The sequence below is a fragment of the Cyprinodon tularosa genome, unplaced genomic scaffold, assembly GCF_016077235.1.
Source record: "Cyprinodon tularosa strain WSP-4 unplaced genomic scaffold, ASM1607723v1 ctg25, whole genome shotgun sequence".
Lineage (NCBI taxonomy): Eukaryota > Metazoa > Chordata > Actinopteri > Cyprinodontiformes > Cyprinodontidae > Cyprinodon > Cyprinodon tularosa.
In genome coordinates this window covers 95,230-113,824 of record NW_024038928.1, presented here as the reverse complement: position 1 = coordinate 113,824, position 18,595 = coordinate 95,230, and the positions used below count along the sequence as shown (strand labels likewise).

The following is an 18,595-nucleotide window of genomic DNA, read 5'->3' as shown; positions in this document are numbered from 1 at the left end:
TTAATTTCTAAATCTGATGTGTTATTGCAAAAACAGGTAGAGGATGTCATGTGGAAGAGTAATTTTACAGTATTTTGCTAAATTTGAAATATGTTAATTAATTATAAAAAATGTGCTTTTTGTTCTCTTTTACATGAAAACAGGATCAGATCTCATCTGCTCACTTTTTTTCTCCCAGTCAGAGCCACATGTGAAGCTAGTCTACCGTTAGCTTTTATAACATAGAATGTTTTTATAAATTATAGTAAGCCTAAGATACAACTCATCAACTTTAATAGATGCTTTAGTTAAAGCTCCCATAAGGAGCTGAAGTTCTTCAGGCCTTCTGACTGATTTGGTCCAACTTTTGCTCCGACATTATACCTGACGGCTTAATCTGCAATTATGGCCCCCAAAAAACTCAGATCCAGTCAATGCAACCTCCAATAATATCACATTATCATCCATTAATAAAAGTACAGAGCAAAAAGGTAATTTTCTTTATTTTCCTGTTCCAGCAAAATAGTATTTGATATAATCCAGCTGCCAAGAACTTGGTACCCCCCTACCCATATATCAAGTATTCATGATTTGCTGTACCTTAAACACGGTCTGTAGTGAGAGTAGTTGTATTATAAGAAACTTAAAAAGACTTAAAAACCAGACATACATTTTTTAAATTCTTGGTTGATTTAGAAATAATGCAACCTTCTTCCACCCAAAATCTCATGAAAGATGATATTTTGAAGTAGATGTCTTAAAAAGATGCATTAATTCCAAAATGCTATTAGATTTTCCATTTCATCTAAAATTCATGATTAATTAATTATCATTAATTATTAATTATGATGATATATTTTTCTCCTTCTTTATAATCTTTGTCTGTTTCAGCTCATCTATGTACGCTTTAAAATAAAATAAAAATTAGACTAAACAAAAGTGATTTGTAAAACACAGCCCCGTCACTTTGCGTCTGCGCCAAGTCACGCCGTTGTCTAGATGGATGTTGTCTGGAAAGTCTGGCCTACACTTAGGAACATAAATGTGGTGCAACTGAAGGAAATACGTCCTCGTTCCTTTTTCTGTTTTATTACTGGCTTCTAAAGTTATTGTGGGAGTGTCTGTCAGGGAGCAGAAATTCTAAATGTCCTGATTATTATTCTGAAGGATTTTAATCTTTTGTGATTATGATTTTATGACTTTAAGCAAATTTTCAGACTCACTGAGGCTCATTTATTCTCAGCCGCGTAAATTACTTGTCTCAATATACAAGGACAAAGATATTCATGGTTCATCCCGTCCTGATGGTCCAAACAGATATCGTGTTCCAGCAGCTTAATCACTAAATAAAACTGATTAAACATAACTGAAAATCGTCTGAACTAGAGCCAAAACTTTAAGAGATTCTCATGTGGACCAAGAGTTTTACTGGCAAGGATGAGCAAAGTCCAGTTAACAAAATGAAGTATAGGAAACCTTTAATGGATCCTGTTGCAAAGTTCCAGAAGCTGAGAAGCTCTTCAGAGCTTCAGAAGAGCTGAGACTCGGTAGGAAAACAAAGAACTGTGTGAATTATGATGACCACCATTAGCCTGCTTAGTGTCTCTGTAGCTTTACAGGACTGACTGTGGCTGCGGGCCAAAGCGACCTCCCCTGTCGCCCTGACAGAAACGCATTGTTTTATGGGCTGAAGCTGCCCGCCGTGCAGGATCCTGGGCTGCTGAGTGCTTGACGGCCTAATAAGGAAGAAAGCACCAAGCTGTTTATCTGCTCCACACACCAGGAGCTGCTTCAATTTGGACTTACGGCAAAACAAAGCTCTGTTCCACTCAACGCCGAGATATGGGTGACAAAAAATAGAGAGAGACACAAGAAGTTATCAAAGTAGGCTTTTAGCTGATGTTTTGACATATTTTTAGTTCCTCGTGTTAGGGTGATATAGCTGATGGACTGGCCTGTCCACTCAGAGACTATTGGAGACGACCCAGTTGGAGACCAAAAGACAAGTCTACAGGAAGAACAGCACAAACCAACAGCTGGAAGTCTTCATGGATTAGGATCCTCCCTGACAGATTGTCTCAAAGTTTTGAGGAGGAATGAGAAGGTTCCAAATCAAAACATTATACCAGAGAGAACACTGGGAAGAACAGCGATAAGGCTATCAAACAGCCAGTAGAGAACTTGATCACAACTTGATCCCAGCTACACATTTAATTACATCAGGTGACGAGCAAAGCAGGACTCTACACTTAGCTGGGATGGTTTTCTCCTTGAACACGATGCTGAGTGGCGCTCAGCAGGAATCATGGAAGGACAGCAAACAGCTGCAGGTTTGAAGGAAGTTAAATTCAGTTAAACATCCAAGAGATGAATAAACAGTCAGCTGTAAAGTCCTGGAAGCTGATGTAACCTGCTCAGCCTCAAACATTCACCTTCATATAAACAGCTTCGGTATGAAGCTCTTCTCACACAAAGCAGCTCTGTTTGGATGCTAAAATCCCCAGTTTGGTTTCCAAAAAAACATCAAACCTGCACTGCAGAGGAAGGGCTGCTGTTATCTGTCCAACAGTCAAAATGAAATAATTAAACAAATGCATTCAGATTTTCAGGATCGATATGTCAAAATGAATAATGGCCTCGGGGCCTAACTACAGCAAATCAGAATAAAACAGGATATGATGAAGATTAGGAAAAGCGGAAGGGCTCAGCCTGAAAACTACAGATAGCATGAATAAAAAAACCTCCACTTTACTAAAAGCAGGTTTGAAAATGACTAGAAATGCTTTAAAGCAACAATTACTTAAGGTGTTATAAAGCAACATGATTGCCCCAATGATGCAGGGTGGTAAAGTGACACCTAAAGTTACCAGCTCACATGCTATTTCTGTCGCTGGACTAAATTCTCTCTAAACAGTAACTTAAGTTCTACAGTGTAATTTGAAGACAGCGTGAAGATCCAGGGACAATTTCATGCATAACGCGTAGCGAATGAAAAACTGCACGTAATTGAAATAATCCTGGACAAGCCCCCAATTATTTAATTTTGTTTATATTTCAATCTCCAGTAGAAATGTCACAAAATGAAATAATCCTGGACAAGCCCCCAATAATTTCATTTTGTGACATTTCTACTGGAGATAAAAATATAAATATAGTTAAATATATTGTAAATATATTATATTTCATATTTCAGATTGAAATATGAAATATAAACAATCCCGCAAGCAGAGGTGTCAAAATTATTAATGTTTATTACTCACGTAGAAATATGAATCCCACAGTTTCAAAACACTTTTGTAGAAGTGTATCAGCTTAAGCTTTTTACTCAAGTAAAAGTGTAAAAATACCATTTTTAAAACTACTTAAAGTATAAAAGCAAAAGTAATGCAGGAAAAAAAATTACGTACAGATGCTTTAAACTTTATACTGGACTGCACTACCCTATTAAAGGAAAATGTGTCTATAGTTTTGGAAAACAACTTCATTACACTTAATTTTCTTAGTTTTATAACTAATTGAAACAGTGTCAATTGTAACTTTGCATTATCTTGAAAACACCAGTTCAAAACTGGAAGCATATCTAATGGGTTTTCTCATTAGCTTTAGATGTTCTCCTCTCCTTTGCCACTGCGCAAACCTTTGGTCAAATAAATATAGTTAATAATTTTATTTTAAAAAGCAACTAGTGACAAAAATAGTCCCTTTTGTCTGCGTCGTTGAAGACTTCGGTGACATGGCGTGAAAGCAATTATCACTGTCAGTTTACTGTCTCCAGCCAACAGCGATTGTTGGTTCGATTGTTTTTTCCTGAAACCCTGAAAAGCGGTCGGTTTCAGCAAACCGTGTCTTCAGTCAAAGCATACTGACTTCCCTGTGTCTCTGTTTTAGAAATGAGTCATAATCACACAAAGACCAGCATGCTAGATCCCAATTACATTGCGAGTTGTACATATAATGTAAATATAATTTTTAACATAATGTTAATCTTTTTTCTCTAAAACTGTTTAATTAAAAAATATCCCTCCCTGTATTTGATGCATGTGAAACTTTAGTCTCTTATTCACCTCATCCACTTTGTTTGTGCTTCTGCTGAAGCAAACTGATTAATGTTGCCGGTTATGTAAAGTGTTAATGAATACTTAATTTTCTTTAATAAAGTTTATTATTTTTTTTATATATCAAGCATGATTAGAATGTTGTTTTTTGATCCCAATAAAGGAAGTGATTAGAGGAAGACTTTGGAGATGCTCAATGTTCTTTATTGTGACTCAGTTCCCTTAATTCTGTCAAATTTAGAAAAGAAGTCCAGAAAATACTGAAGATACTGACATCAGAGTTGTAATTTCAGAGTGAATATAGTAAACAAAAGCATTCATTTTATTTATTTAGCTCTAGTTAGTGGTGCTAAATGTCATCGGATGTCATCTCTTCAGGTCCTTCAAATGAAGAGTGTGAAGCTGTAAGAATAATTTTCTTTTTAAGATCATAAAACTTTTCTTTTTTAATCACCTGTATTTACTCTGTAAATAAAACAGACGTGATCATTTTCAACATAGATCTTTGTACTTTGGCTCGATACATCAGGCCACATATGACAAATATGGTATTTAAGATTGATGCTGAACCTAAACTTGAAAGCTAAATTAGGGCACCTTTGGAATTGCTTTTATTTTCATTAAGGTTGTTAGTTAAAGGAAAGACAGTTACCCATGCATTATCCAGGCTGCATTACTGTAACATCTATTTTGAGAATGGTGATGCATCCATCAGGCACCTGAATGTTGTGCAAAATGTTGCAGCAAGACTTATAATAACTGGAACAAAAAGATCATCTTCTTAGGTCTCTTCACTGGCTGCCTTTTCATTTTAGAATCTATTTTACAGTTATTTCAGTCACATTTCAATCTCTTAATGGTTTGCCCCCCCTATCTTTCTGGGCTGCCGCACTCCCATACACCTGCCTGCTTCCTTAGGCCTGCTAACCAGCAGCTACTTATTATCCCTTTTATCCAAACCGAAACTAAGTGCAGATTATTAGTGGTGACAGTGGCGGCAGGTGCAGGAATTTGCCCTGAAATCGGAGGGTTGTTGGTTTTTGGCTATAGCCTGCAGTGTCATTGCATTGCCTACTGATTGTGGTCAGAAATGTACGGCACCCTCACTTCTGTCAGTGAGCCCCAGGGCAGCTGTGGCTACAATGTAACTGTGACGATCTCGGCACTGGCTTAATCCCCAACTCGACACACCTGCTCACTCCACCCTGCCTGCTATTATCACTAATTGGTTACACCTCTATATATACCTCATCTGGATCTGTTCCCAGTGCCAGATCATCTCAAACCAACGTTGAGTACCTTCCAGCATTTGAATCTTTTGCCTGAACCTGTTTTCTGCCTTTTTTCACCAAGCCTGCCTGATCCCTTATCTGTTCCTGTCTGCCTGCCCTGAATCCAAACCAGATCTGCCTCTGGAGCCCCGCATCAGTTCTGCCTTGGATTGCCTGCCTGTGAGCTTGAACCCCACTCAGTCAGTGAGTAACTAGTCAGCCTAACCCCTCTGCTTCTCTGAACCTATCAGTTAAAGGACCCTGGATCGGACCTGGACCTCTCTTCTGGATTGCCCCTTTGTACCTTTGCTTGGACCCGATCACTGGACGGACTGTCTCTGGAGCTCATCGGCCTCAGTCCTCAGCAAACCATCCGCCACTGCTTCTACAAGTCCCTTCCTCTTAAGAACTCCTGCCCCGGACCCAACACGGATCCAATCGCCATCTGAGACCCAGTAACAGGTTAGTGATCCAGCCTCACTCCCCCTCTAGTTTTCCTGTTGCTGATCACTAACCTTTTGTCTCCGCCACAGGGGATTTCCTGACTACGAGCCGCCTGCCTGCTCCCTGTCCCACACACTGATAAATAAAATCCGTTGCATTCCACTGACCTGTCTGAGTTGTTTCCTGGGTTCAATTTCCTGTACGTTACAGTAACTTGCCACCATCAGTGTGTGCGTGAATTAGTGAATGACTGAATGTAGTGTGATACGCTTTGGTCGAGTCTTCTGACTAGAAAAAGCGCTATATAAATACAGTCCATTTACAATTATGCCTTAGCTGGAGAGTGATTTCCCATTGTGTGTCAGAAAGGCCTTCTCTCTTGCAGAGATTTAAAATTTTCTTAAAACACACCCATTTGCAGAAGCCTTTTGCACATCCTCAGATTTTAACTCTATAATTTTAATTTCAAAATTATTTTTATTAATTTTTATTACTCTTAATTCAGTTTATGTATTTTTACATTTTACTATCTTACGTCTTTTTTAGTTAATCTATTTTTATCTTATCTGTTTTAATTTTGCTGATATTGTCAGTTGAAATATGTACAAGACTTTGTTGAGCCTCCTTATTTTAAAGTGCTTCATAAATAAAGGTGATATGGTCTGGTATGCACATATTTTTAACACCAAGGTATTAATACAAAGGAATATGAATCCAATACAATGACTGGAAGTTTCTGCTGTAATTTATGCAACGCATCAAGGGTAGTTGGTAAAAGGAGGGCCCTCTTATTTTACATGGCCATAAAATCTAACCCTCTCTGTTCTGTGTAAATACAGAGCATTAACACCTCATTAACACTGTTTGGATAAAATATCAAAATGAGCCATTGTTCACAGCAAGTTTGTGCTTTTAAGACATCAAGCCTGTTGTGATTTCTTCCCAGCTGTTTGCAGACATGGAAAGAGTCTGGCTGTAGGAACAATCTCTGGTATGTAAACCGATGACTGTAAAGCCAAAAGAAGCAGTCACATGACAGGTGAGGGCGGAGCTAATGCTTAATCTATTTTATAACATATCCATCGTACCAGCTGGTGTCCAGGAGTTTAGTAATAATATAACCATCAGTGATGTGAGGGCAGTCCGGCCGGCAGAGAAATATAAAGTCTAAAGATTTCACTGAGTAAAGAGAGTCCAAACGATTGAATTGGGATGTTTATGTTTGTGCAGATGTGAAGGATGCTCCTGTGATCAAGTGCAGAGACTGCAGGAGTCTGGCAAAAGTAACATTGCTGTTGGACGTTGTCAGCCACACCATGCATGAAGCTTTAGCAGAGCTCCTTCAGTTACAGACTGCTTCACCCTATAAGCTAGGTTTATTGCAGATTGCACAGCAAACTCAACAGGCACTAGCATCCCTGCCTTTTTGGTTTCTTATTGAATGTCTATTGTTGCTATTAACAACACATTTCTCAAATTACACTACTGAGTTGCACATGTCTTTAAATAAAAGTCTCTCCATGTCTATGAAAGTGTAATTAGTTTATGAGACTCTGGGTCAATGGAGCAGAAAAAGGGAGGAATAGAAAGTTAAATCATTCAAAGACTGAGATACAGTTTTCTGAGGATGACAGACTTAGGTTCCAATCTGTAGACAGGAGTTCCACCACTAATTTAGAAAAATGCAGTCAGAATTATATTTAAAGACACTTTCCAAAAAAAAATGTCTTCAAACTTTAGAAGTTTGAAGACATGTCAGGAAAAATGTCAGGAATAGGGTTGAGTTAGAGGTTTTAGCTCACCAAAAACCTTGTTTTTGTTTTGAAAACATGCAAATTGAAACGGACGAAGGGGTCCACTCCTTTGGAACAGGGATCGTTTGGATTATTTTGTTAGCCTGCAAGGCCCCATACCTGTCTAAGTGTCTGAAAGGGGGCCGTTAAAGGGAATTTTTGGCCTGGCTGAATAGGAGAGGTCCTGTGCTCTCCTGTACAGGGGCTGGGGCTGCAATTATAGCGGGAGAGGATTCATGCAATTGCTGCATTGTAGGATTTTGAAACCACCTATTTTCTTTGTCCAAATTTTCTAGGTTGTTTGAGAGGGGCATGAAGGAAGCCATCTATGTTAAGAAAGAAAAAACAACCTTAAACAGAGGAGATCAGGTTTCAGCTTTCATAAACCTACAATGCAGCATGCAGGTCATTCTTAACATATGCAAAAAAGTGGAACAAAACCGTAACATCTGATGTATTAAGCACTTTAAAAGAGACACTCTAGATCAAAATGCTGTTATTCTAAAAAGAAATATAAGATTCAGAACATTAATATAATACAATTGTCAAAGCAATAAAACAACTGAGACCATAAAACAGGAAGAATAAAAAAGGCAACTAGAATTGCAAGCAATTATGAACAGCTTCCAATTCCCCCCCGGCGCCAACCACCCCATATGTCCAGCCAGTCCCTCTCCTTTAGCTTTCTCTAGAGTCCCTCAAGATGGATACTTGATACTTTCTGAACACTGTAAACACATAAGAAACACTGCGATTGTAAATGGAAATCCCTGTCTTGTGATTTTTTTTTACACCAAAAAGACTAATTTTCTTTTTGGTCCGACATAGCCAATATTGAGAAAATAGTTAACAATTTATAGTTTATAGAAATGTTTATCAAAATGTTCTCAATTAAAAGGTTTCATAATTCTTCCGTAAAATTAATAAAGTTGATTATTTTCCAGGACATCGGATAACAATGCTCTCCCACTAAAAAACCTCACACATCACAAGTTTTAAGTAATATATGAAAATTCAAAGTAAATACTCAAGTCTATATTAAAAATAAACTCACATACCAATGGCTATATCAGGAACAAAAGTCCTATTTGTAATGTCCAATAAATGTCATAATTTTGTTATCAACAAATTATGCAATAAAAAAAAAATATGAGACAATCTTCAAGTTTTTAAAAGTTAAAGCAAATTTACTTGGTAGAGTTCCTCTGCTAGGCTGGAAGCAGGCAAACACATTACCCTCGTCTACATCCATGGCCTTGTAACCCTAAATATCTCAAGAAAAATGTACTTTTAAAAGTTGATTTATCAAAAAGAAGTGAGTAAATCTGACCTGCAAAAGTGGCTAATCCCATAGTTTGGTAGGAATCCATGAAATACGCTCGGCCACCTCTTAACTGCCTCTTTGATTTCAAGACCCCCCAACAATGACTGATTCACGGACCTGAGAGAGCAAACTATGAGCCAATATAGTGATTCTGAAGCTGGAGGTATGTGTGTTTCCCAGGTACCAGTTAAGATATTTTAGACCAACTGGATAAAGTGGCGACTGGATCAGGCTGACATAAAGTGCATTGCATATGTCTAAATGTGTTGAGATAAAAGCATGAATTAAAATTTCAAAGTGATTATATGACAGAAGCATAAAGGAGTATGTTTCAACGGCTTCTGCATTTAAGCCTGGATATGACCATCTTTGCATTGTTTCATTTGTTCTGCCCCAGTGTGCTGCACCAAGCCCCACTCAGGCTTTTACTATTTGTTGTGCTGGATTGGGGGGATTTTATTGTTTGATATTTGAGGACTTTGAACCTCTTGCGTTGTCAGACACCTCTAGTAACTTCAAGAGCTGATAATGGACTCTGTTGAAGCTCTAGTATAGAGAGATTCATTCTTTAACTGTAGAAATCTTTTACAGTTTTAACTCTATGGTTTTAATAAAATAAACCTGTACTTACACAATCTCGTCATTGTCAAACTCCAGAACTCCATTTGTGTCTTCAAAGTCCACCCCTCCTCCTTTAGCCGTCCCCTCTATGGTTTTGTATGGCACAACCACAAGGCCACGGGCTCCTGAGTTCCTGGTCACCTTCACCTCCATCATTCCTGTGCTCTCGCTCACAGTCATGACTGGCTCCTCAAAGGTAAAGATCCCAGCATGGTCATCATCAAAGATGGTGACGGTGGCTGTACATGGCAAACCTAACCCTGCAAGGCCGTCGACGTGGTTCATCTTATGATCATTTGCACCATTAGATATAACCCTCACATTGGTGAGGTGAACCAAAAAATGTTCATCCTCCTCAAAGATATCATCGTCAATGATATCAATACGGATTTCCTTTTCGGTCTCCCCTGGTTTGAACACAACAGTTCCTTCAGTGAACTGGTAGTCTGAACCGGCGTTTGCGGTGCCATCTTCAGTCCGGTAATCAACACAGACCGTGCTTGTTAAGTCTCCACCTCTGCGGACAACGTTGAGTACTACACTGCCACAGTTTTCCAGACACTGATAGTTCCCAGGGTAAAAAAAAACCTTCGAAGAAAAGTTGTTGACGGATATCTCAGAGCAGATATCATGCTGTGTGGCTCTCTTGGCCTGATCAGCGGCATGTTTTTTAAGAACATTACCTGCTCCGGTCATGATTCTGGTTGTCTGACAGCGGTAGAAGGCTCGACTCTTCTGTTGTTGGGTTAACACCTGGTAATTGGCAAGCTCCATCAGTTGTTCCATTTCCTTCTCCGGGTGTTTCTGTTTTAGCTCTTTCAAGATCCTGGCCAGTTCTCTACGAGCCTCCTCCTCATCCACCTCCTTTTCCTCACTTCCCACCTCTCCATCCAGGAGTTCATCTCCATGAGAGTTAAGCATCTTGCCATCCATTTCAATGTCTACCTTTGAGGGAAGTTCTGGCTCACCTTCTGTCTCGATAATCATTCCTTTCTGCTTCCCTGCCCTGTATCGCTTGTACACATATTTGTAGAAAAGAAGTCTGCGATCTGCAACATAAGCTAATCCAACACAGAAAGGGAAGAAGAAGAGTGTAAGAAGCCCCTCCCATATTTCAACAACACCTGGAGAAAAAACAGCCAGGATCAGGTACAGCCAGGTGTATGCAAACACGCTCCAGGTGGCGGTGACAAAAAACACCCGCAGATGCTTCACCTTTCTGGTTTCTCCATCAGGAATGACAGACACACACAAGCCAATGATGACAAACATGTTGAAAGCAGCACTTCCTACGATGGTGTTTGGACCCAGCTCTCCGGCATCGAAGTTGTGACCACACACTTCAACGACCGACAGGAGGATTTCAGGTGCAGATGAACCCAAGGCCATCAGGGTCAGGTTGGACACCGTCTCATTCCAAACGCGAACTGTAGTGGTAATCTTCTCTCCATTTGGCTTCTTTATCGTGATCTTTCTTTCTTGAGAGGTGATGACTTCGATGGATGCCATGAAACGATCAGCAATGATAGAGACTCCTAGAAACATGTAGAAAAGCCCCACGAAGTAAATGGTGGCTCTGGCCATGCGGTCGGCAAAGGGAGGATTTTCCGGTTTCCACAGGGGAAGGATGACACCTTCAATGCATTTATTGCTGCCACCACATTTGGTCTGGTTTCTGGCTGTGCTGTTAGAGTTTAGGGTCGAAGCTGAGGCTCCTGCTGCTGAATGCAGTAATTCAACTGAGACAAAAGTCAACAAGAACAGTAGATGATTGATAGAGGATAGCGGCGGACTCCCAGTTTGGCACATGGTGAAGCTTCAGTTCTCGTCAACCTAAAACACACAGAAACAGTCTTAAGTATGTCAAACTGCAATTTTTGTTTTATTTTGTTTTTTGTGGATGACATGAAAAGGATATGGTGTTCATTCTAGCAAAATAACTTTAAACTTAATTTGGGTATTGACCTCTAGATCTCTAGAAAACCACCCTGTAGGAGTAGATTATGAATTTCTGTATTCCAAATGGTTTGGGTCACATGATCTGTCAGCTGTCTATATAGGTATGATCCGGTTTTGATGAGGACAGGTGTGTTCCACCCGAAAGGGGGAAACAGTTTTTGACCGTAACGCAATACTAACGTGACGCAATGCTACCGATATTGAGCTATGTGGATCCCAGAAACTATGTATGCGGTGTTATTGTCAATATTGCCGAGTCATGGAAATAAATGGATTACCTGCACTAACATCAAGGACGGCTATCATTTCAATTAAGCGGCTAAGTAATCGGCGTGTCAACTTTACCCTGATCCACCTCAGGGGCTTAAAGCTTTGGCTTAGCCTCTACACACCCATTAGACTTCCTTTAACAATTTCAGAATATATATACAGTCTGGACCTTTAATGTGAGTAAAAAATATGCAGACATTTGGGGCACCTCAGGGCTTCATTCCAGGACTACTCTTTTTTAAGATCGACATGAATCTACTACTTCTAATTAAAGGGTTAGATTACTTGTAAGTATACGTAGTTTTGTAGGAGAGTGGCAGCCTAGTGGTTAGGGCACAGAGCTTGGAATCCTTACGTTCTGAGTTTGAGCCCCCGTCACACAGAATGCCACCCTTAACCTCACATTGCTCCCCAGGCACCCCATGATTGCAGCTCACTACTCCCCAAGGGGATGGGTTAAAAGCAGAGGTAAATTTCTCCAATGTGAGATCAATAAAGTTCAATTATTATTTCTATTATTTTGCATGTCCCTATCAACAAGAGATCTTAATACAGAGACAAAAAGTAAATTCAGAGTTTTAAAAAGAACAGAACAGGCAGAAGTTACAGCTGTTCTCTGTAATTAAAGGTTTAGAATAAAACTGAGCACACCAAAGGTAAAAGAGCACGGGTTTCTTTGGTTTTAGTGGTTTACTTTGTTCTGTCGATTATACTGGTTCTGTTAATTCGGGTTTGTTCTGTTGATTCTCTTGGTTCTGATTGTTTATGTAGCTTTAATTTTGTTCTGTTTAATCTGCAGGTTCGGTTCGTTCTGAGTGAAGTTTTTAGTTAGTTCTATTGGTTCTGTTGGTTGAGTTGCTTCTCTAGGTAACTTTTTTTTCTCTTGGTTAAGACAGTTGGGTTGATTTAGTGTGTTCTGGTAATTCTGTCGGTTAAGTTGGTTTAGTTTGTTGGGCTGGTTCTCTTAGTCTGGATTGTTTTGTTGATTCTACTTGGGGTTTTTTTGTTTTATTTTGTGTTATTGATTAAGTTGATTCTGTTCGCTCATGTTTGGTTCTGTTGGTTTAATTTGTTCAGCTAGTTTTGTTGATTCTGTTGGTTCTATTGGTTCTCTAGCTTTATTTTTCTTCTGTGTGTTTTATATTATTTGGTTGGTTCTGTTATTGAAAATAGTTGGGTTGGTTAAGTTTGTTCTGTAAAATAAGTTAATTCATATTTTTCTGTAACTTCTGTTGGTTCAGTTTTATGTATTGCTTCTGTCGGCTCAGACTGCTAAGTTTGTTTTGTTATAGTTTAGTTAGGTCTGTTTATTAAATTAGTTATATTGTAAATGTTTGTTCTGCTGATTAAGCTGGATATGTTGTTTCAATTTGTTTAAATGGTTAAGTGGGTTCAGTTGGTTCAGTTTCTTGTTTTTATTCTGTTGATATTACTAAGTATTTGTTTTAGTTTGCTTTATTGTTTCTGTTGGTTGAGTCTTTTCTGTTGACTAAGTTTTATTTTAAAAAATATTCTTTTTATTTTGCTCTAATGATTAAGTTGGTTATTTTGATTCAGTTTCTTGTGGATCAGAATGTTCCTTGAATTAAGTTGATTAAATCCGTTTACCCTGTTAGGGTGTATATTTGACCCGGTTGATTTGATTTTGGTTATAAACAGGGGTAGGTAGCAGCTTGTGAAAATGGTGTTTTCTCTTTATGAGGATCCATCTAACCTCTTCCAATTATCCCTCAGGGTCATTGTTGGGCTGATGCCCAAGTCCTGCAGTCTATGGGTGGAAGGCAGGGCACCCTCTGGACAGGTCGCCTGTTTATTGCAGGACAGGGACATATAACCATACACACACCTACCTAACGGCCATTTGTAGAAACCAGTTAACCTAACAGTCATGTTTTCTGAACTGTGGGAGGAAGCTGGAGTACCCGACAGAACACATGCATGCATGGAGAGAACATGCAACCTCCATGCAGATAGACCCTGGGTAGAAATCTGACCAAGGATCTCTTTTCTGCAAGACAACAGTTCTACAAACTGCGCTACCGTGGAGCCCCAATTGAGGAGGACTTTAAGGAGTTTTCTCTGTTAGGTTGACATGGTACATCCGTTTTAGTTTGGGACATTTTAATTTTCTTCCAGTTTTGTGGGTGTTACAGTCTGGTTACAGTCATTGTTCCTGTGGCTCACCTGACTGCAGCTATCCTCACATGTTCTCTGCATTAAACTCCATCTGGACATGCAAGAGTCAACAAGGACACGCAATAATTCCCAGTTAATTCTGAGCTGTAGTGAATGAGAAAACTGTATTTTGTCTATTTGCCTTCAGTGGCTAACACTGAAGAATCTTGGATCCTCTCTTATACTTGTGACTGCTTCCTAAAAATTATCTGATGACTTGATTAAACAAAGAGCTGAGAATAAAACCAACTCTAGTAATGAATGAAGAAGCAGCAGCAGGAGCACAACCAGCTTCATTCTTGTCAGAGTAAGGCTGCAGGAGGAGAAGGATCATAAAGAGGGACCTACCTACCTACCTACCGCCACACCAAGAGGAAAAAAAGGTTTTCAAATCAGAGTCTCCACAAAGTTAAAGACGTTTTCATCCTCGGAACAAAAGCTGTTTGTTTCCAGCACAACAGTCAGACAACTTAGAGATGAGAAGCAGAACCACAAACCGGAGAGAGAAGCGAAAAAACAGAGACTGCCTAAAACGAACCCCTCCTCATTGCTCTGATCGGGCATCCAACCTCCTCCTCCTCTTTCTCCTCCTCCTCTTTAAACCCAAAACCTCATATAGAACCGTGCTTCTGATATTTATTTATCAATTCATTAATCAAATATTGATTTATTTAGTTTTTGGGCACCAGAATTTCAAATATCTCCAAAATGAATATGATTTATCAGATGAGGTTGAATATATTTATGTGGTTCAGATTAGTTGCTGGATCAGAAGACCTTCTAAAGGAGCTGCTCCAGGCTGTGGTGGTGAGGAAAGAGCTAAGCAGAGCATCAGAGCTGTGGTTTCACTGCTTCATCTATGCTTTATGGTTCAGGGTGGAGAGAATCAAGTCCTGGATGCAATCAGGCAAAACATTCCTTTGCTCTAGGTTGGCTGAGTGCTGCTGGACAGAGGAGCTCCATCATCTGGGTTCAGATGTTCCTCCACAGTAAAAGGATTCATATAAGGAGGTTTATGTGGTGACGTATTCTGCCTAAAGTCAGTGTGAGTACGTGGTGTTTGGATGTTGGAGGCTCCACTCTCTGAAGTCCTCCTCCTGAACAATTGTTGGACTCGATCCGAGTCAACCTGACTCTGAAATCTGCTCCAGCAGCCTGAAGAGGTCCAGCTCAAACCAGCAGGGGTCAGTGTAGATGAACCTTATTAATCACATGATGATCCTTCCGCTTACTTCTAAAAATCAGATCTGAGGAAATCTGCATCATTATCACAGCACTCTTTATTAAAGCTTCTCATCTCAAGCTCATCTGCTGAACATCTCACCAACATTACAGCTAAAGCTCCAGTAGAAACCACCTCACCCCAGCCAGATCACAGCAGCATCCAATCAACATCTGTGGCGTTCTGAAGATTTACTTTAATGATCTCTGATTTTTTTTCCCCAGAAATTAAATAATCAGCGGAGGTACTGTGATGACCCAACAATCAGAAGCTTGGATTCAGCCAATGAGTCACATGATCATGTGCTGCAGAAATCCCAGTCAGACCCCAACATCTCCAGCAGCTATAAGATGTCTCCTGCATCAAATGACTGCATTTACCACTGAATGTAAACCTGTTTCATGCATGTGTGTGCCCTGTGGGACCCCTTTTGTTCCCCTGGGTGTACTCACCTTGGCTCCTGATGCAGCAGCTGCAGAACAACAGAGTGTGTCCAGGACGGAGAGCTGCGTCTGATAACTACTCTAAATTTAACAGAAACACACATTGTTGCTCACACAGCATCCTTATCTTCCCTTCCCTGCAGGCCATGGCCATACATGGCTCTGCAGGGCCTGGGGCCATCCAGCAGCTCCTTGTCCCGCCGACACGTGGGGGGTAGATAACCGCCGGCTGCTCATGGCAAGGAAGCAGGATCGGTTCGTTCTCAATGTCCACTTCAACCCCCCCACCCACTTGACAACTTTCACAGCAGCGATTTTCCACAGTGACAAGGTGACATCCAAGGATCTGAAGGCCACCAGATTCTGGAGACGTATTAAATCTTTACAATGAAAAAGCATGAGTTTTTTTTTTTTGCTTTTAAACATAAAGACAATCCAATCAAAGGAAAAACAACTAAAATGACCAAGGAAGACATCGTAAAGACCTGAAGAAGATCTACATGCATGTAAAGGTAGGAGTGGTCAATGGTTCTGATGACCAGGATGGACTGAAGGTACCTCAGCTGGTCCTGACTGAGCCTAATTTCTGGCTGATTTTTCTCTTTTTTACCATTTAACAAATAAAATAAAAATAAAATAAATATTAGAATCACCAAGCCTGACATAAAGAACCACCAAGATGCGTAGGGTTCCCCTACAGAACTTCCTCTGAAGATATTTAATAAACTAAAGCATGAAAGTTCAGCCCAGAAACGGCAAAAAACCTGTGATCAAAACAGTATAAACAGTAACCTTTTATTTTTCTTCTCCCAAACATTAAATTTTAATGTTTCTTTGATCCAACATTCATCTGTTAGTAACAAAGTTAAATTAAAATCCTGATCTTCAGTTTCATATTTGTTTCTAATGATAACCATTAGAGTTAAACTACGACGGAGTATTAGGGCCACACATGAAGAGAAAAAATATTTTTGCCATGACGAGATTAAACTCTTAAAGTCGACATGTCGACATTAAACTCAACATTTCGAGAATAAAGTTGAAATGTCATGTTGAGTTTAATCTCGACGTGTCAACTTTAAACTCGCCCTGTCGACTTTAAACTTGCCATTTCGAGAATAAAGTTGAAATGTCATGTTGAGTTTAATCTCGACGTGTCGACTTTAAACTCGCCCTGTCGACTTTAAACTCGCCATTTCGAGAATAAAGTTGAAATGTCATGTTGAGTTTAATCTCGACGTGTCGACTTTAAACTCGCCCTGTCGACTTTAAACTCGCCATTTCGAGAATAAAGTTGAAATGTCATGTTGAGTTTAATCTCGACGTGTCGACTTTAAACTCGCCCTGTCGACATTAAACTCGCCATTTCGAGAATAAAGTTGAAATGTCATGTTGAGTTTAATCTCGACGTGTCGACTTTAAACTCGCCCTGTCGACTTTAAACTCGCCATTTCGAGAATAAAGTTGATATATCGTGGCGACTTTAATCTCGACATTCCAAAGTTTGGAAAAAAGAGCAACTGCGCTCCACAGCTGCAGTCTGCGTTTTAAGAGTGAAGGTAGTCTTTGACGTGCTGCAACTGTATAATCATCACAGGAAGTGGTGGCCTACCAATAATAACGTAACGTCTTTCCCTATGCTTACCCAGGCTCGCAGTTCTAAATTTGAGAACATGTCAGTCATTTCAACTTTATTTTCGAAATGGCGAGTTTAAAGTCGACACGTCGAGATTAAACACAACATGACATTTCAACTTTATTTTCGAAATGTTGAGTTTAATCTCGTCATGGCAAAAAAAAATTTTCTCTTCATGTGTGGCCCTAATACTCCGTCGTATTAAACCCTTAAGTGCAGCCTTGAAAAATAGTATTAGTATATCTACTCAAATGCATCTGAAACATCTTGAGGTTGGTGTGTGTGTGCGTGTGTGTGTATATATATATATATATATATATTAGGGGTGGAACGGTTCACAAAATCCATGGTTCGGTTCAGTTCACGGTTTCGTGGTCACGGTTTTCGGTTCGGTTCGGTATATGTTTATCGTTAAACTGAAAAAAATAAAAATTTATAAAAATTAATGATTTTTTTTTAAATGAAATTAATGGAAAAAAAAAAAATTTATGAATTGTAATTATTTTTAATGATTCGCGGAATTTGCATGTTCTCCCTGAGCATGCGTGGGTTCTCTCCAGGTACTCTTAGCTTCCTCCAACAGTCCAAAAACGTGACTGTAAGGTTAATTGGCTTCTCTAAATTCTCCTTAGGTGTGAATGGTTGTTTGTCTCTGTGTTGCCCTGCGATGGACTGGCGACCTGTACAGGGTGTACCCCGCCTCTCACCCATAGACAGTTGGAGATAGGCACCAGCACCCCTCGCGACCCCCATTGAGATAAGTGTGATGGAAAATGGATGGATGGATATTCAGCAGTCTAATGGCAGTGGGGAAGAAACTATTGTGCAATCTGTTGGACCTGCATCGGATGCTTCGAAGCCTCTTCCCAGAGGTCATCAGGGAGAACGGTCCATGGTGGGGGTGTGAAGGGTCACTGATGATGTTACAGGCTCGTGACACGCAGAGCTGGGATGAAATGTCTTTTATGGAGGGAAGAGGAGCCCCGATGATCTTCTCTGCTGTTCTCACCACTCTCCTCACTTTCTTCCAGTCTGAGGCGCTGCAGCCTCCACAGCACACAGTGAGACAGCTGGTCAGAATGCTCTCTATGGTGCTTCTGTAGAAGGTGGGGAGGAATGGTGGGGGCAGGTGGTTAAGGTAAATAGCAGATTCTTATAAACACAGTGTCAGTTTGGACTCAAAGCAGATTAAACATAAGAACAGAAAATTAATTTAGAAAACTTAAATCCTGTCCCAAAATCTAGATAGTTGAACGGAGAAATAATGAAAACTGAAGGTCCCAATAATATATTTGATTGTATTTTTTTTTCTTTCTATCCTTTAGTCCACTGGCGTAACTTTCTAGAGGACTGGTGTGGACATGTCCACACCAACTTTGGGCATGGAGTGGACAGTCCCCACC

The 18,595-nt window shown here is 39.8% G+C and overlaps 1 protein-coding gene across 7 annotated transcripts in view; it reads right to left on the bottom strand.

Moving 5' to 3' along the window:
- The window catches only part of LOC119785549 (sodium/calcium exchanger 1-like), a 35,028-nt gene extending 19,391 nt beyond the window's left edge, over positions 1-15,637 (bottom strand). For 6 of the 7 annotated variants that reach the window (XM_038288275.1, XM_038288277.1, XM_038288280.1 and 3 more), the window contains exons 1-2: positions 14,252-14,413; positions 9,498-11,320 (exon numbers count right to left, since the gene is read on the bottom strand). In XM_038288275.1, the coding sequence (XP_038144203.1) occupies positions 9,498-11,296 (1,799 nt within the window). In that variant the 5' untranslated portion in view covers positions 11,297-11,320; positions 14,252-14,413. Of the gene's footprint in view, positions 1-9,497; positions 11,321-14,251; positions 14,414-15,565 lie in introns of those variants that run through there. The other variant, XM_038288276.1, reaches the window with a different exon arrangement.
- Between the last annotated feature and the right edge of the window lie 2,958 nt (positions 15,638-18,595).